Source organism: Hyla sarda, chromosome 3 (assembly GCF_029499605.1).
Source record: "Hyla sarda isolate aHylSar1 chromosome 3, aHylSar1.hap1, whole genome shotgun sequence".
NCBI classification, from domain to species: Eukaryota; Metazoa; Chordata; class Amphibia; order Anura; family Hylidae; genus Hyla; species Hyla sarda.
In genome coordinates, this window is record NC_079191.1 from 112,048,064 (window position 1) to 112,068,092 (window position 20,029).

The 20,029-nt window shown below is 45.2% G+C and overlaps 1 protein-coding gene across 3 annotated transcripts in view; it reads right to left on the reverse strand.

Annotated features, from left to right (window-relative positions):
- Positions 1-20,029, reverse strand: part of LOC130361626 (glutathione hydrolase-like YwrD proenzyme) — a 115,806-nt gene that overhangs the window by 43,720 nt on the left and 52,057 nt on the right. For all 3 annotated transcript variants that reach the window (XM_056564859.1, XM_056564858.1, XM_056564857.1), the window contains exon 6: positions 17,543-17,695. In XM_056564859.1, coding sequence (XP_056420834.1) covers positions 17,543-17,695 — 153 coding nt within the window. The remainder of the gene's footprint in view (positions 1-17,542; positions 17,696-20,029) is intronic.

Below are 20,029 nucleotides of genomic sequence, written 5' to 3' on the forward strand. Positions count from 1 at the left end.
ATCCTGGAGGTCGTCAGATCCTTCTACTCGCACCTCTTGGGAAGGAAGGATCTAGATCGAGACGGGATGTCGGCTTTCCTGGCTGAAACTATTCCTGAGCCAGGGGTAGACCCCTCTCTTGATGTTTTGGCAGAAGAAATCAGGGAAGAGGAAGTGAGACTGGCGATCGAGGGGCTCGCCCCCAAGAAGTCGCCAGGTCCGGATGGCTTAACATCCGAGTGGTACAGGACCTTTAAGGAGTCTTTAGCTCCCCTCTTGACTGAGGTATTCAATGAGTGTCTCTCCTCGGGCACTCTACCAAAGTCAATGAGGAGGTCAGCCCTGATTCTTCTGTCAAAGGGTAAAGATCCTAGCCGGATTGAGAATTGGAGGCCCATAGCTCTTCTCAATACGGACAGGAAGCTTCTGGCCAAGATACTGTTTAATCGGTTGGTGAAATTTGCACCCCGGCTCCTTTCGGGGGCCCAGCACTGCTCTGTTCCGGGCCGAAGCACCTTAAGTGCTGTCCTCAGTGTCAGGGAGGCAGTGGAGCGGAGTAGTGCGGGTCTCTGGAAGGGGTACATGCTGTCCTTGGATCAGGCCAAAGCATTTGATCGGGTGAACCACGAGTACCTCTGGTCCGTCCTCCTGAGATATGGCTTACCGAGTACTTTTGTGAATTGGCTTGTCACCTTATATGCAGGGGCAGAGAGTTTCCCGCTGGTGAACAGTTGGTCTGGCCGCTCTTTTGAGGTGGGGTCCGGAGTCCGTCAGGGTTGTCCTTTGAGCCCGCTGTTATACGTGTTCGCAATCGATCCCTTCGTCCGGAGGGTAGATTGTGGGCCGTTGGCGGGAGTCGGGATTGTCACGATTCGGCTGGCAGGAGGTGGATCCTCTGTGCCAGAGAGGGATTGTGGACCGGTTCTAAGTTACTACTGGTATTCACCAGAGCCCGCCGCAAAGCGGGATGGTCTTGCAGCGGCGGTAGTAACCAGGTCGTATCCACTAGCAACGGCTCAACCTCTCTGACTGCTGAAGATAGGCGCGGTACAAGGGAGTAGACAAGAGCAAGGTCGGACGTAGCAGAAGGTCGGGGCAGGCAGCAAGGATCGTAGTCAGGGGCAACGGCAGGAGGTCTGGAACACAGGCTAGGAACACACAAGGAAACGCTTTCACTGGCACAATGGCAACAAGATCCGGCGAGGGAGTGCAGGGGAAGTGAGGTATACATAGGGAGTGCACAGGTGAACACACTAATTAGAACAACTGCGCCAATCAGTGGCGCAGTGGCCCTTTAAATCGCAGAGACCCGGCGCGCGCGCGCCCTAGGGAGCAAGGCCGCGCGCGCCGGGACAGGACCGACGGAGAGCGAGACAGGTACGGGAGCCGGGGTGCGCATCGCGAGCGGGCGCCACCCGCATCGCGAATCGCATCCCAGCTGGAGGCGGTATCGCAGCGCACCCAGTCAGTGGATCTGACCGGGGCGCTGCAGTAGCGAGGATGTGGCGAGCGCTCCGGGGAGGAGCGGGGACCCGGAGCGCTCGGCGTAACAGTACCCCCCCCCTTGGGTCTCCCCCTCTTCTTGGAGCCTGAGAACCTGAGGACCAGACTTTTGTCTAGGATGTTGTCCTCAGGTTCCCAGGATCTCTCTTCAGGACCACAGCCCTCCCAATCGACCCAAAAATTTTTTTTCCCTCTGACCGTCTTGGAGGCCAGTATCTCCTTTACGGAGAAGATGTCAGAGGAACCGGAAACAGGAGTGGGAGAAACAAGTTTGGGAGAGAAACGGTTGATGATGAGTGGTTTAAGAAGAGAGACATGAAAGGCATTAGGAATACGAAGAGAAGGAGAAAGAAGAAGTTTGTAAGAGACAGGATTAATTTGGCACAAGATTTTGAAAGGACCAAGATAGCGTGGTCCCAGTTTGTAGCTGGGGACACGGAAGCGGACATATTTAGCGGAGAGCCATACCTTGTCTCTGGGAGAAAAAATGTGGGGAGCTCTTCTTTTCTTATCGGCAAACTTTTTCATGCGAGATGAAGCCTGTAAAAGAGAATTTTGGGTCTCTTTTCATATGGTGGAAAGATCACGAGTCACTTCATCCACAGCGGGCAAACCAGAGGGCAAGGGAGTAGGGAGGGGGGAAGAGGGTGACGGCCGTACACCACGAAAAATGGGGATTTAGAAGAAGATTCAGAGACTCTGAAGTTGTACGAGAATTCGGCCCATGGTAGAAGATCTGCCCAGTCATCCTGGCGGGAGGAAACAAAATGCCGTAAATAGTCACCCAGGACCTGGTTAATTCTTTCTACTTGCCCATTGGATTGAGGATGATAAGCAGAAGAGAAGTTTAATTTAATCTTGAGTTGTTTACAGAGAGCCCTCCAGAATTTTGACACGAATTGGACGCCTCTATCCGAGACGATCTGCGTGGGCAAACCGTGAAGACGAAAAATGTGTACAAAAAATTGTTTTGCCAACTGAGGCGCTGAAGGAAGACCAGGAAGAGGAATAAAATGTGCCATCTTGGAAAATCGATCAACGACCACCCAAACAACAGTGTTGCCACGGGATGGGGGTAAGTCTGTAATAAAGTCCATACCAATCAGAGACCAAGGCTGTTCGGGGACAGGCAGAGGATGAAGGAGACCAGCAGGCTTCTGGCGAGGAGTCTTATCCTGGGCACAGACAGTACAGGCCCGCACAAAATCAACAACATCCGTCTCCAGAGTCGGCCACCAATAGAAGCGAGAGATGAGTTGCAAAGACTTTTTGATGCCCGCATGGCCAGCGAGGTGGGAGGAGTGACCCCATTTGAGAATCCCGAGACGTTGGCGTGGAGAAACGAAGGTCTTCCCTGGAGGAGTTTGCCTGATGGAGGCTGGAGAAGTGGAGATCAGACAGTCAGGAGGAATGATGTGTTGCGGAGAGACCTCTACTTCCGAAGCATCCGAGGAACGAGAGAGAGCATCGGCCCTAATGTTCTTGTCGGCAGGGCGAAATTGAATTTCAAAGTTAAAACGGGCAAAGAACAAAGACCACCTGGCCTGGCGAGGATTCAGCCGTTGGGCAGACTGGAGATAGGAGAGATTCTTGTGGTCGGTGTAAATGATAACTGGAAATTTTGATCCCTCCAGCAGATGCCTCCATTCCTCAAGTGCCAATTTAATGGCCAGTAGTTCTCGATCCCCGATGGAGTAGTTCCTCTCCGCCGGAGAGAAGGTCCTAGAAAAAAAACCACAAGTAACAGCATGCCCGGAAGAATTTTTTTGTAGAAGGTCCGCTCCAGCTCCCACTGAGGAGGCATCAACCTCCAATAGGAAGGGTTTAGATGGGTCAGGTCTGGAGAGCACGGGAGCAGAAGAAAAGGCAGACTTGAGCCGTTTAAATGCGTCTTCCGCTTGAGGAGACCAGGACTTAGGATTGACATTCTTCTTGGTTAAAGCCACGATAGGTGCCACAATAGTGGAAAAATGAGGAATAAATTGTCTGTAATAATTGGCGAACCCCAAAAAACGTTGGATAGCACGGAGTCCGGAGGGGCGTGGCCAATCTAAGACAGCAGAGAGTTTATCTGGGTCCATTTGTAGTCCCTGGCCAGAAACCAAGTATCCTAGGAAAGGAAGAGATTGACATTCAAACAGACATTTCTCCATTTTGGCATAAAGTTGATTGTCTCGAAGTCTCTGAAGAACCATGCGGACATGCTGGCGGTGTTCCTCTAAGTTGGCAGAAAAAATCAGAATATCGTCCAGATACACAACAACACAGGAATATAAGAGATCACGAAAAATTTCATTAACAAAGTCTTGGAAGACGGCAGGGGCGTTGCACAGGCCAAAGGGCATGACCAGATACTCAAAGTGTCCATCTCTAGTGTTAAATGCAGTTTTCCATTCGTCCCCCTCCCTGATGCGGATGAGATTATAAGCACCTCTTAAGTCCAGTTTGGTAAAGATGTGGGCACCTTGAAGGCGATCAAAGAGTTCTGAGATAAGAGGTAGGGGGTAGCGGTTCTTTACCGTGATTTTATTAAGTCCGCGGTAATCAATGCAAGGACGTAGGGAGCCATCTTTTTTGGACACAAAGAAAAATCCAGCTCCGCAGGAGAGGAGGATTTGCGGATAAACCCCTTTTTTAAATTTTCCTGGATGTATTCAGACATAGCAAGAGTCTCTGGGGCGGACAGAGGATAAATTCTGCCCGGGGTGGAGTAGTGCCCGGGAGGAGGTCAATAGGACAGTCATAAGGCCTGTGAGGAGGTAAAGTCTCAGCTTGTTTTTTGCAAAATACGTCAGCATAGTCCATATAAGCCTTAGGGAGACCGGTTACAGGGGGAACCACAGGGTCACGGCAGGGAGTACTGGGAACCGGTTTAAGACAGTCCTTGAAACAAGAAGTACCCTAGCTCTTGATCTCTCCTGTGGACCAATCAAGGGTTGGGGAATGGCGTTGAAGCCACGGTAGTCCAAGGAGAATTTCGGAAGTGCAATTGGAGAGGACCAAAAACTCAATTTTTTCGTCATGAGGTCCGATGCACATTAGGAGGGGCTCCGTGCGGTAACGTACGGTACAGTCCAATCTTTCATTGTTAACACAATTGATGTAGAGGGGTCTGGCGAGACTGGTCACCGGGATGTTGAACCTGTTGATGAGAGAGGCCAAAATAAAATTTCCTGCAGATCCGGAATCCAAGAAGGCCATGGTAGAGAAGGAGAAGGTAGAGGCAGATATCCGCACAGGCACAGTAAGGCGTGGAGAAGCAGAGTTGACATCAAGAACTGTCTCACCTTTGTGCGGAGTCAGCGTACGTCTTTCCAGGCGGGGAGGACGGATAGGACAATCCTTCAGGAAGTGTTCGGTACCGGCACAGTACAGGCAAAGATTCTCCATGCGGCGTCGTGTCCTCTCTTGAGGTGTCAAGCGAGACCGGTCAACTTGCATAGCCTCCACGGCGGAAGGCACAGGAACGGATTGCAGAGGACCAGAGGAGAGAGGAGCCGGGGAGAAAAAACGCCTCGTGCGAACAAAGTCCATATCCTGGCGGAGCTCCTGACGCCTTTCGGAAAAACGCATGTCAATGCGAGTGGCTAGATGAATGAGTTCATGCAGGTTAGCAGGAATTTCTCGTGCGGCCAGAACATCTTTAATGTTGCTGGATAGGCCTTTTTTAAAGGTCGCGCAGAGGGCCTCATTATTCCAGGATAATTCGGAAGCAAGAGTACGGAATTGTATGGCGTACTCGCCAACGGAAAAATTACCCTGGACCAGGTTCAGCAGGGCAGTCTCAGCAGAAGAGGCTCGGGCAGGTTCCTCAAAGACACTTCGAATTTCCAAGAAGAAGGAGTGTACAGAGGCAGTGACGGGGTCATTGCGGTCCCAGAGCGGTGTGGCCCATGACAGAGCTTTCCCAGACAGAAGGCTGACTACGAAAGCCACCTTAGACCTTTCAGTAGGAAACTGGTCCGACATCATCTCCAAGTGCAGGGAACATTGTGAAAGAAAGCCACGGCAAAACTTAGAGTCCCCATCAAATTTATCCAGCAAGGATAGTCGTAGGCCGGAAGCGGCCACTCGCTGCGGAGGAGGTGCAGGAGCAGGCGGAGGAGATGATTGTTGAAGCTGTGGTAGTAGCTGCTGTAGCATCACGGTCAGTTGAGACAGCTGGTGGCCTTGTTGCGCTATCTGTTGCGACTGCTGGGCGACCACCGTGGTGAGGTCGGCGACAACTGGCAGTGGAACTTCAGCGGGATCCATGGCCGGATCTACTGTCACGATTCGGCTGGCAGGAGGTGGATCCTCTGTGCCAGAGAGGGATTGGCGTGGACCGTGCTAGTGGACCGGTTCTAAGTTACTACTGGTATTCACCAGAGCCCGCCGCAAAGCGGGATGGTCTTGCAGCGGCGGTAGTAACCAGGTCGTATCCACTAGCAACGGCTCAACCTCTCTGACTGCTGAAGATAGGCGCGGTACAAGGGAGTAGACAAGAGCAAGGTCGGACGTAGCAGAAGGTCGGGGCAGGCAGCAAGGATCGTAGTCAGGGGCAACGGCAGGAGGTCTGGAACACAGGCTAGGAACACACAAGGAAACGCTTTCACTGGCACAATGGCAACAAGATCCGGCGAGGGAGTGCAGGGGAAGTGAGGTATACATAGGGAGTGCACAGGTGAACACACTAATTAGAACAACTGCGCCAATCAGTGGCGCAGTGGCCCTTTAAATCGCAGAGACCTGGCGCGCGCGCGCCCTAGGGAGAGCGGGGGAGAGCGAGTCAGGTACGGGAGCCGGGGTGCGCATCGCGAGCGGGCGCCACCCGCATCGCGAATCGCATCCCGGCTGGAGGCGGTATCGCAGCGCACCCGGTCAGTGGATCTGACCGGGGCGCTGCAGTAGCGAGGATGTGGCGAGCGCTCCGGGGAGGAGCGGGGACCCGGAGCGCTCGGCGTAACAGGGATGACTCTGGCGGAGCCGGATGTCGCCCAGAGAGTAGTGGCGTACGCTGATGACGTCACTATTTTCGTCTTCTCACGGGAGGAGGTCGATGTGGTGATGTCAGAGGTGGACCGCTACTCGGAGGCATCCGGGTCCAAGATCAACCGGGATAAGTGTGAAAGTCTCTGGCTGGGAGGGGGAGATCCCACGTTTGATCTCCCTGACACCCTTCCAGGGCTCCAAGAGTCAGCAAAAATTCTGGGCATCACATTCGGCCAGGATGATTATCCCACCAAAAACTGGGACGGTAAGCTCCAGGATGCCACTCAGAGGGTGAACCAGTGGAAGGGTTGGTCTATGACCCTCAGGGAAAGGGTACACCTGATCAAATCGTACCTGCTCCCCTTGTTTATCTATCTGGGCAGTGTATGTATCTTACCAGAGGCTTACTACACTAGGGTCTACAGCCTGTTTTTCCAACTGTTATGGGGGAACAGGTTGAACCTAGTCAAGAGGGAGGTTACGTACCGCACGAGGAGACTAGGGGGTTTATCTATGGTAAACCCCGTGGTGTTCTTAACGAACACCTTCTTGAAAGCCAACATTGCAAACCTCTGGAAAGAGAGGGCTCCTCCGTGGGTACTCTCCTGCAAGGAGTGGTTTCGGCCTTTCTTCCAGGAATGGGAGACAGGAGGGCAAGTGAAGGACCTCCGTACGCCCCATGGATATCTTCCGGCTTACGCTACCCCGACTCTGAAGGCGATACGTCGGTGGGGTCTGGGAGTGTGGGAGATCAGGACCCAGTCAAGGCAGTTCCTTGACAAACGGGTTCTGTTGACCCACTTCCAGAAGCCTCTGGCGCTCAGGGACTGCCCAGGTCGGGATCTGAGGGAGGGGTTGTATCTTTTAAACATGAAAAGGATCCCCCAGAAGTTTTGGGACTTGGCCTGGCGCTGCTTTCAGGGGAAGCTATGTGTAAAGGACAACCTGAAGTACAGGAACTCTGATGACCGGGGATGTCCCCGAGAAGAGTGCGGGGAGACGCTGGAAAGCATGGACCACTTCCTGCTTCATTGTCCCTTTAACATAGGGGTCTACAACAGGGTGGGCGCTTCCATCGGCTGGAGTCAACTTGCCGGCCTTGCCTATCCGGAGTGGGCTTATGGGGCATTCAGGAACCTGGGTGGCCGAGATCGGGGCACTTTATTTTTAGTCAGTTTAGTGGTTAGGTACTACACGTGGAACGCACGGTGCTTAGTGTCGACCCAACAGAAAATCCTCTCCGAGGTGGAGGTCTGTAGGAACATCACTGGTGACCTCGGGAAGATCAGGTCTTTGGAGTATGGCAGTCCTGGTACCAGTAGGGCTTCTCTCCTGTGGAGAGGTTTCTCATTTCATGTGCCCTAGGTACTAAACCTTTTGGGTAGAGTACCTTTTATTTTTGGTTAGGGGCAGTGTTATAGGGGTAGAGATAGGGTGAGGGTAGGGTCAGATTTATTGTAGGGATAGAATTAGGGAGAATTGTAGGGGGAGTTAGGGAAAGAGTATAAAATGATTTATGTATCAGGTCTGCCATCCTTCCCCCTGGTGGTGGGCTGATGCATGTGCACATTAGCTTTTTGTTTTGTTTTCAATTTACATGGTATGAAGGGCTTACAGGCAACCAAACTTGGGCCTAAAGGGGGTGGTGGTTCAGAATGTATAAGTTTGTATATAAGTTGGTTGGGAGGAGTGTTAGGTGGGGAGGGTGTATTTGTGGGTGGTGGTTTTGTGGTGTTTTGGGGTCCTGACATGGGTCAGTTAAGGACTGGACTTTGAGAACTGTATGGACGGTATGGACTCTGACCCATGTACAGGAGGGGTGGTGTGGGTGAGGGGACAGTTTTAGTGTAGGTGTTTTCCGTTGTTTTCTGTAGTATATTTTTGTGTATTTTCAGTAAGTTTTGTATATATTGTGTTTTGTATATATTGGGTTTTGTATTTATATTGTTTTATATTATATAGTGTATAGTGCAGTCGGGCCAGTAGTTAAGTAGTGTCATATGTGTTTATGTGTATGTATATGTGTGCGTTTATGTGTATATTCATGTGTATGTATGTATATATATATATGTATGTATATGTATGTGTATGCTTGCGTATATGCATGTATACATGTTTGTGTATAAAATTTTATATTTTATTTTTTCCTCCTTGGGGGGGCTGCTCCCCTCCGGTGTCTCTGTTCTCCTCGCCTCCGGCTTCGCGGCCTCGCTTTTCGGCGGTGTTGTCCTTTTCTTCGGTTGTGGCTTGCTCTTTTTGGGTCCGGCTCTCGCTGGTTTCTGGGCCGCGCGCAGATCCTCTCTGGCCGTCCTCGGCTCCTTGCCGTGCTGGGCGTGCTTCGCGGGCCTTGCGGCCGTGCTGGGGCGGTGCGTGGGGCTGGGCTCTTTGGGCCCTCTCTCCGGCCGCGTCTCCGCGCTGCTTTTCCCTGCCCTTCTTTCACCGGTGGATCTCTGGCTGTGAGGCACAGTGTTATTTATTAGCAAGTTGTGCTGAAATATTTTTTTTACTTTTTTTTTTTTTTTTTTCCACTGGGTAAGGGTCATTTTTGAGTTACAGCCAAGTTGTGCTACCTTTAGGTTCCTTTTCTTTTGTTTTATAGCCAAGTCGTGCTTATTTTATGTTTTATATATTTTTATAAGCCAAGTTGGGCTATTTTTATGTTCTTTTTGGAATGCGTGTTTGAGTGTGATATTTAGTTTTTTGGTATGTGAAAAAAGTAAAAGTATATTTTAGTAAATTTGGGCTGGCCGGTTAGGCAGATTTTGTTTTTGTAATTTTATTTATGTTATGTTTGTTATAGCTGGTTAAGCTTGTTTTTGTTTTATGTTTTGTATCAGATTTGTTTTTCATTTTTATAATAAAAAGAGTTACAGCTCCCAGCTGCTTTTTCTTACTTTTTTATGTAAGGAATTGCTTTATCTGCATTAGTTATCTACTTATTTTTGTTTAATCCTCACTTTTTCCTATTTTTGGATCACATTTTCAGAACCAATTACCAGGTTTCTATAGCATTATGGTCTCAACATAAAATGGTTGTCCTGGAACCAATTAATATTGTAACTTGAGGGACCACTGTATGTATAAATATATCAGGGGACCGTACAGAGATCTCTCCCATGATCTATTTAAACCCAGGAATGTAACAAGGGGGAATGCTCTACGTCTAGAGGAGAATTTATTTATTTATTTTTTACATCAGCACAGTAGGGCTAGGTTTCCACTTTTTTTTTTTTTTACATCTAAAAAAAACGCCAGAAAAACTGCCACAGCTTTTTCCTGTGTTTTGGCAGTTTTTTCAGGCGTTTTTTCTGGTGTGTGGAAACAGCCAATTTTGTCCCCTGTGGCAGTTTTCTCACAGTCTTCAGGATACCACTCCGTGGGTTGGATGCAGAGCGCCACAGAGTGTAAGGAGGTCCACAGAGTGTAAGGAGATGAGTGATGTATAGTATCACTACTCACCTCCCCCGGCTGTATAGTATACAGGGGGGCATAGTGTACCCGTGTATACTATCCAGGAGCCGGGAATCCGTTCACCAGACTGTCAGGAATCCCTGCTCCTATTGCCCCTCTGGGCGGTATACACTATATACAGCTATCTATAGATAGCGGTATATAGTGTATACAGAAGACAAGATCCCCTTACCTCCCTCGTTCCTGTCCCCGCCGGGTTCGTGTAGCTCTGCCCCCTAGTGATGATGTGTAGGGGGTGGAGCTACAGACGGGATTCAGGCTAGTCTGAAGCTCTGTTCACATTGTCCGTTTTGTATAATGTGAACAGACCCTTCTTCCAGTGTCTTCCCAGACAGGGAGACTCCCTCTGTTGCCAAACTACAAGTCCCAGCATGCCCAGACAGCCAATGCTGAGAGTTGTAGTTTTCCACCAATTGGAGGCTCCCTGTTTGGGAAGACATTGCATTATGAGTGCTCTCCCTTGCGGAGAGTGCCAAAAATCTCTTAACCCATTTTTTTGTGTTTTTTTTCTGCTCGTTTCAGATCCGTGTATATGCAGAGAATTAAAGCGGATTTGATGGATTACGGTGGATGAACTGGATTTTTTTATTTTAATAAAATGGTTAACGAGGGCTGTGGGGGAGTGTTTTTTTAAATAAAACAATTTTTCCAATGTGTTGTGTTTTTTTTTTATTTTTGAATTTTCAGGCTTAGGAGTGGAAGCTGTCTAATAGACAGAATCCATTACTAAGCCGGGGCTTAAAACAAAAACAGCTAGCGCTAACCCCCAATTATAACCCCGGTACCCACCCCCATAGGGGTGGCGGGAAGAGCCAGTACCAATAGGGCTGGAGCATCAAAAGTGGCGCTCCTGGGCCTAGGCGGTAACAGGTTGGCGTAATTTTTGGAAACCTAGCCTTAAGGTTTTTTTCTTACTGTAAGAGCAGTGAGACTATAGAACTCTCTTCCAGAGAAAGTGGTCATGGTGAATTCAATAAAAGAGTTCAAAAGTGCCCTGGATGCATTTCTGGGGGGTAATAACATTATAGGTTATCGATAATAGATTTATAGATACAGAACATTGATCCAAGAATTTTGTTCTCATGGCCATATTTGTAGCAGAGAGGGAATTTTCCCCCTTAGTATGGAGCAATTGGCATCAGTCTCATAAGGGTTTTTTGCCTTCCTCTAATTCAACACAATGGGGACACATTAGGGATATATGTTGAACTTGGACTCTTTTTATGGTCTTTCTTCAACCTTATGAACTATGTAGCTATGTAACTATGTTATTCTAATTACTAAAACATATTATTGCTACAAAAAGAAGATTGGATAGTGTCATTATTTGACAAAAATATTTACCCTGAGTTTTTCATTTTCCAGGAACAGCATTTTTTTTTTTACCTCTATACACTAAAAGGGGTAAAGTACACTGTGCAAATCCACAAAGAAAAAAAAAAACACATCATCACTCACATTCTGGAGATAGATCGATACACATAGATGGGTTTAAAAATCCCCATTCAGGTATATTGTACTCTAATTTGCTGTGTATTTGTAATGTGGAATCTACAGAAATCACCTAAAGTTACTGTGTAAAACATTTTTTTATTATTTCTGATGTCATATTATGAGTACGGCATTCTTTTTATGATCACTTATCTTTTTTCAACAAAGCGTTTTTATTAACAACATTTCTTCGCCATCGATAGTTTATCTTTATTGTAGTCTTCCTGAATATTTATACTTATCAGACAAGAGATACAGGATAAAGGTCTGGAGATAACAATATAAGAATTGCCTTTTTTTATTTTATAAATAGTCACCATTTAGTGCAATAATGTGTCAGCATGGTCTACCCCAGGCATTTAATCTCTGAAAGTGTAGCCGTAATCGGCCCAGCTTATAAAATAATTTTTTTTTTCGACGTTTAATAAATTAGAATGGTTTTCAGTATATCCTGAGTACATATTGCTGCTTCCCCATGCAGTACCACATGCCATTTGCTGGATTAGGTTACTACCTAAACGGGTTTTCCAGGATTTTTATTTTAATTGACTATGCAACAGGGGGCTGTAAAGTTAATGTAGTTCATAATATAGTGTCTGTACCTGTGTTTCATGGTGGTCTCGCAGTTTTTATGCGATCTTTGCCTCAATGTTTATTTTTAACAGCATACAAAATGAGAGTCGTCTCAGATTTTCCCAATGGTAAGGTAGATCATTCTACATGAAATATTAGTTTTGCAACAACTGGAGAAACCTTGGTTAGAAAACATGGGTCTATTGCATTGAAGACAGCACAGGTGTGCTTCAATGGGTGGGATGTCTTATGTGTGGGAGGGAGAAAAATGACCTCACACTTACACACAAGGAATTATGGGATTTTTAGTTGGAGAGAGGCAACTCCAACAAGAAATAGCCAGTTCACAAAAAGATAGCCACAGCTTTATAGTAATCTCACAATATAGCCTTTAAACTCGAAGACAAACATGGGTCCTTCCTAAACCTGTCCAATACTGTCTGGCAGCTACATACTAAAATCACCTTATGGTGGATAACCCCTTTAAGGCCAGTAGCGCAGTACTGCTTACAGAAATGAAACGTTTGGGCATGGTAACATACAGTATTATCACTTGTGCTGCAGCCTGTTTGCGGCCTTATGTCCAAAAGCTTATTCTAAATTTTACTGTGACAATTAGTGTCAATGGTTGTGCTCTCTGGTTGTTCAGAATGCAAGCTACGTTCTTTTATTTAGAAAACTAGGATGAATGCACCCAGGCTCTGAATGGTTCACTGCCCAAGAGTGGATGACCTCTTCTGAAGATAACAATACAGCAGGTTACTTGCTGCAATGGTTTAATACTTGTACTTGATTCTTTTACAAATTCCCTATTATTTGAGTTATCACCCAATAGAAGTAATTGTTCAATTGTATGTAATTATTTGTTCAGACTTTGCTAAAGAGATCTAAAGTGGAACTTAAAAAAGTACAAAGCAAAAATTTTCTGTATGTATCCCGTCTGCTACTAGAAACACAACGTGCAACATTAGAAGAAGTGTAATGCCATGACATTACTTGCTCTGTGACATGTCCCAGTTTTATATATTACATTTTATAGGTGTGACTGTTGACTAATCCATTTGTTTCGTAGATGTAGGCGATACTGTGACTCAGCCCACTTGCACCTAATGGAAAACAGTAATCATTGTGGATGTGCGGCTATGTTTCTGTTTCTCTATTTTTGTTTTAAAACTGTAATTAGCGTCTTTTACTTGTCTTATATACTGGTCCCTTCTAGCCTTGACTTATTCTTCAGGGATATAATGATGCTGCTATGTTGCACTGGCATCCATTCCCATAGCTTTCTGTTCCCAGAACAATCAAGCTGGGTGTGTCGGTCTCATTTGGCTCAATGCCAAGGATGGATCTGGCTACTATTAAGTATTGCTGGCAGACTATCAGATTATTTATATTTCAATAGTAAATTATATTTATTAGGGATTAACACCAGAGATTAGACAACTGTAAATAACCAACAGTTACGTAGGTGTATGTCTAGGCCTCTTTGATAGGTGCACTATTGCAAGACAAGTGACGGCATATCACTATCACTAGGATGAGGTCATCACTTGTTGGTCAGTGGAAATCTGACTACTGGACCCCTCACTTACCCTCAAAATTAATAAATTACATAGTTGATGGTGTTGAAAAAAACCACAAGAGTCTAACAGGTTCAACCTATAACCCTACGATGTTGATCCAGGGGAATGCAAAAAACCTTTATGAGGTAGGGGTCAATTGCCCCATACCAAGAGAAAAATTCCGTCCCATCTCCAAATATTTCAATTTGAATGTCTCCAGAAATTTAGTAACCATAGGTTGTAATATTATAAGGTATGTAGAGTACTCTTGCCCGGCAATTTTCAGATCTTCCTAGAAGTGAATCAAGAAAGGTGGTCCATGCACAACCGTCTGTATATTTATTGTCTACCTGTAGGCAGCAGCCATCTCATTGAAAAGGAGAGAGGACGGGGGACCCCCATATCAGAGATGAGTTTCTGGAGAACCTGTGTATTGTATTGCACTGTCTTGGGGGGGGGGGGGACATGTCAACTCTGTAGGAACTGTCCATTCAGTGGTCACCGATGCAGCTCGTGACTATGTCCTTGTGGAGTGATGCAAAAATTGCAAAAAAAATTGGTCTGCAGTGGCGCTGCCTTGTAGAGAACGGAATGAAGTTTCAGTCTTATAATTTAAAATCTCATTTATTGAAACATAAACTGAGATGTGGAAATGCAAAACGCGTTTCGAGGGTAAATTCCCTCTTTCTCAATTGCAAGGAATAATATTATAAGGTACATACAGTCAGGCGCCATTTATATAAGGAAAAAAGGCGCAAAAAAAACAAAAACTCTGTACTGCCCACAAAGGGGCGTTTTCAATAAAATTCACATTCACTGTTAAAAATGCATATGATCAGTTTTCTACACATATTATACAAAGACATATAAAAAAAAACAATGCAAGTATAAAAAACATGTGATTGCGCAGAATTATGTTTATATTCTATATATCTGTAGTCTTTTATGAGCGAGCGTTGTATTACAGTGTATAAGTCCAGAAAACAGGGTTGGACTTTGGGATAACCAAGATGAGGCTTGGAGCCGGATGTATACGTCATATCTAGCGCTGGTACGCTGGTTCATTCACAAAACACAGCGACCAATCATCATAGAGCCGTACATGACGTCAAAATAGTTAGTAGCCAATAGAGCACGTTATCGGCTGGGGAAATGTACGTTGTAAAGGTCGCTTCGTATGTGATAAATACGCCGACCAATCACTATAAAGTGCAGAGCGAGGTGGCCAATCAGAATCACTTGTATTCTGTCAATGGATGGTACAAGATTCAGATTTCAAAAAACGGCTGCTAAGCCAATCAGATCTTTTGCCGGATTGTTTGGTATTATTTGGTAAGGTGCTCGTATGTGTACGTAGCTACTTTTTGGTATACGCCATCAGTGACAGGCCGGTATCTGTGTAGCTTTTCAATGGTATTTGTGAAGGTCCCCGCTGTGAGTTTCGTAGGTCCAGTGACTGCTCTCTGTCCTGCTCCCGCCGCGGTGACCAATAGGAGTGGATCCCGATATGAACTTGGTCGTGGGACCCGAGGGGAAAAAAGGAAGGAAGGAAGGAAGTCCCCTCGGGTCCCACGACCAAGTTCATATCGGGATCCACTCCTATTGGTCACCGCGGCGGGAGCAGGACAGAGAGCAGTCACTGGACCTACGAAACTCACAGCGGGGACCTTCACAAATACCATTGAAAAGCTACACAGATACCGGCCTGTCACTGATGGCGTATACCAAAAAGTAGCTACGTACACATACGAGCACCTTACCAGATAATACCAAACAATCCGGCAAAAGATCTGATTGGCTTAGCAGCCGTTTTTTGAAATCTGAATCTTGTACCATCCATTGACAGAATACAAGTGATTTTGATTGGCCACCTCGCTCTGCACTTTATAGTGATTGGTCGGCGTATTTATCACATACGAAGCGACCTTTACGACGTACATTTCCCCAGCCGATAACGTGCTCTATTGGCTACTAACTATTTTGACGTCATGTGCGGCTCTATGATGATTGGTCGCTGTGTTTTGTGAATGAACCAGCGTACCAGCGCTAGATATGACGTATACATCCGGCTCCAAGCCTCGTCTTGGTTATCCCAAAGTACAACCCTGTTTTCTGGACTTATACACTGTAATACAACGCTCGCTCATAAAAGACTACAGATATATAGAATATTAACATAATTCTGCGCAATCACATGTTTTTTATACTTGCATTGTTTTTTTTATATGTCTTTGTATAATATGTGTAGAAAACTGATCATATGCATTTTTAACAGTGAATGTGAATTTTATTGAAAACGCCCCTTTGTGGGCAGTACAGAGTTTTTGTTTTTTTGCGCCTTTTTTCCTTATATAAATGGCGCCTGACTGTATGTACCTTATAATATTATTCCTTGCAATTGAGAAAGAGGGAACTTACCCTCGAAACGCGTTTTGCATTTCCACATCTCAGTTTATGTTTCAATAAATGAGATTTTAAATTATAAGACTGAAACTTCATTCCGTTCTCTACAAGGCAGCGCCACTGCAGACCAATTTTTTTTGCAATTTTTGCATCACTCCACAAGTTTATTGCCGATCTCTCATCGAGGACCCGGCTGGACCCTGCAGGCTGCAGCCAGAGACCATCTGACCCCATACGGAGGGGAGATATGCACATATCAAGCTATACCCCAGGTGAGTACCACTAATACTGGGGTTGCGGACCGGGATTATCCCACTGAATTACGCGAGGCGCTATCCTCTCCCTGTCTCTTTTATCTCTTTTCCACGTGACTATGTCCTGTGACATGTCAACTCTGTAGGAACTGTCCATTCAGTAGTCACCGATGCAGCTCGTGACTATGTCCTGTGACATGTCAACTCTGTAGGAACTGTCCATTCAGTGGTCACCGATGCAGCTCGTGACTATGTCCTGTGAAATGGGAACGCCGAAAATGTGTATCAAATAGTGCACACAAAAACCTGAAATCATTATAAATCCATATGCTTTATTAGATACAAAAAGTTAAAAATATACATAGAAAAGTGCAGAATACATAAAAAGGGCACTGAATCACCATGGAAGGGTAGGTATGAGTCATAAAGCAGAAAAATATATAAATAAATAAAAGGCAATGCGGGTTGTAAATGCAAGGAAACCTCAGTATAAGACTATGACAAATATAAGTCAATGAAGAAAAAGACAGGGCCCAATGCCTAATCAAGAATGCCAGACCATACCTACCTACCCCAACGATCGTTTCGCTTCTAAAGTGCTTCCTCAGGGGGTGGAGGAAGCACCCCCTGAGGAAGCACTTTAGAAGCGAAACGATCGTTGGGGTAGGTAGGTATGGTCTGGCATTCTTGATTAGGCATTGGGCCCTGTCTTTTTCTTCATTGACTTATATTTGTCATAGTCTTATACTGAGGTTTCCTTGCATTTACAACCCGCATTGCCTTTTATTTATTTATATATTTTTCTGCTTTATGACTCATACCTACCCTTCCATGGTGATTCAGTGCCCTTTTTATGTATTCTGCACTTTTCTATGTATATTTTTAACTTTTTGTATCTAATAAAGCATATGGATTTATAATGATTTCAGGTTTTTGTGTGCACTATTTGATACACATTTTCGGCGTTCCCATTTAGTTGGTGCACTCCCACTTGCTTGTTATAGTAGGTTGGTTTTTCTCTTTTTCTTTTTTTTTTTTTTTGGTGTTAGTTTATGTCCTGTGACATGTCAACTCTGTAGGAACTGTCCATTCAGTGGTCACCGATGCAGCTCGTGACTGGCAAAGTGGGCAGTTCCTGTGGGGTCAATGCATGACAGGAAGCAGTGGTAAGCAGCAGAGACTAGAAGCCATCAGAATTGCAACAGCAGCTTTAAGTAAATTCTTTTGCACCCGGATGATATTTTTTTTCTCTGGACAGGAATACCCGGCTTACCCCTGGATTTTTAATTTAGCATCTTTACCTCAATACTATGTCATAATTGCTTATATATTTACCTTGTAAGTTGTAGAAATTGGTTGTATTTCCTCTGTCACGTGACTGGACAAGTCAGTATGATCCAAAAGCCCACCATTACTTTGTACAACCTGGACAATGGCTTGGGCAATCCGTCCTTCATAGAAACCTTTCTTACCATGTTTAGACAGTGTCTATAATGAAAAAGAAAACTGGCCTAGTTGTGTATTCAGTATAAGGCAAACCTTGAGTATTATGTATCTGATATATGTACCATAACATTTAATTAATAAAAATGTATCAAAATAATCTTTTTCATATGCTGTAGCTGATGTATAACAAGTTGTTCCACTCTGTATTGTAACTTCCCTCTGTTATTCCTCCTGGAAATTTATGAGTAATTTGACCAGTCAACAGGGTGTCCCTAAACAGTCTGGCTAAGTCCAGTCAGTGCTGCCAATGTCCGAGTTTGTAGAGACACATCTTATTGAGGAGCATGGTAAGGGTCTGTTCACACAGCAGAATTTCCGCTTGCGGAATTCTGCCTCAAAATAAAGCCCATAGACTTCTATCAGATTCCGCACTCCCATTCACACTTCTGAATTTCCGATTGCAGAATTCTGCAAGAGGAAATTCGGGAGTGTGAACGGGAGTGCGGAATCCCATATAAGTCTATGGTCTTTAATTTGAGGTGGAATTACGCAAGCAAATATTCTGCTGTGTGAATAGACCCTAAGGCTAGGTTCACAAGTGCGGCCAGCGCAGACATTGCAGTCCCCAATAGACTGCAATGTGTTCCACGAGCAACGCCATTCTTCAGGCGGAAATTTTCAAGCAGATATTCCGTTCACAAATTCCAAAGTGAGAATTTTTTCACTATACAATTTTAGTAAGCGGAATTCCTGCCTGTAATTTTAAAGCAGAATTGCAGGCAGAAATTCCGTAGTGTAAACCTAGTCTTACAGTTGTTTATACATGATCAGGAGAAGTAAAGGCCATTTTACACAGGTTGGGCAGGTCCCTATAATAAGCACCGATCTAGTTGAGATTTTAACTTGCCAGCCGCACATCCCACATTTACACAATGATTGAAAGGCTAGCACAAAATATCCAATCAGCCTACCAAAAAGCGTTTTCTTTTTCTTGGGCGAAATGCTGGCACTTTTACACGGACCAAGTATTAGGAACGAGGGAATCTACAGCCACTCATTTCTGTGGCCTGTGTAAAAGGGCCCTAACAGTGGGAAGTAGTTTCATAGAAAACAGGAAGTGTTTATTAACAGGTGTGTTCGATATACAGAAATATGCCAAACTACTGATATACATAAACAAAGCACTGTGCAACAGTGAATACAAAGAACACCTCTTTCAATGTGTGGCAAATACTAGGCTTCTTAATAGACACAGATAGCAGTCCATTATCTACCAGCGATCATATGTTAATTAAATGACATACAAATCTTCTTCCCTGTAAACCTCGTCTTACATACAGATACCAGAAGATGAGGTGTTTCCTATACACAGACTGTAATACTTCAGTTATAATCTGCTTAGGGTGTATTCATCCTGTGTCTGCCATATCTCTTTTTATTTGTGTGTGACACGAAAGGTCCCAGCATACACACCAAAGATTTTTACAGGGTCTCATTCACTTAAAGTAGACAATTTGGCCTCTAATGGGCTAGTACAGTGATCCCTCAACTTACAATGGCATCAACATAAAATAATTTCAACATACAATGATCTTTTCTGGACCTTTGTAACTTGAAACCAGACTCAACATACAATGTACAGACAGTCCAGATCTGTGAAACATATCAATGGCTGGAAGAACTGACCAATCAGAATGAGCATTCACTGGTAAAACCCCCGTATTACTGAAGTGCATGCACTGACTGGTGTCTGGTAATGCCCCCTACAGTACAGGGAGGTATTACATGTCCTGTACACTTTACCTGTACCAGGGTTAGCTGCTCCTTTGGACACCAGGTAAGGGCAGCTCCATGTTACTTTTTTAGAACATTGTGTTTACTGTACAGGACCCTGAAGAATCTCCTGTCCTCTACATAGACAGTGATTTACAGCTCCCAGCAGCTCTTTATTACTTTTATATGTAAGGATTTGCTTTATCTATATTAGTTATCTGCTTATTTTTGTTTAATCCTTACTTTTTCCTATTTTTGGATGACATTTTTGTGACTTCAGAACCAATTACCAGGTTTCCATAGAGTTATGGTCTCAACATACAATGGTTTCAACATACAATGGTCGTCCTTGAACCAATTAAAGGAAATCTGTCAGCTTGTAGTGCGGGTGATCCTGATTAAAACGCTTCTTACCTGGTTAAAAATGGTTCAGCTGTTCTTCAGATATCTATATCTTTAGATTTCTGTTTTTCCCTGGCTTGGGATTCAGTGGGAGGTCTTATCATCTCGGACTCGGCTATACGTCATTCTAGATGGGTGGAGCGTCTACCTGGCTCATGAATATTCATGAACTTATCCTCGTAGTCTAACTCCTTTTTCTAG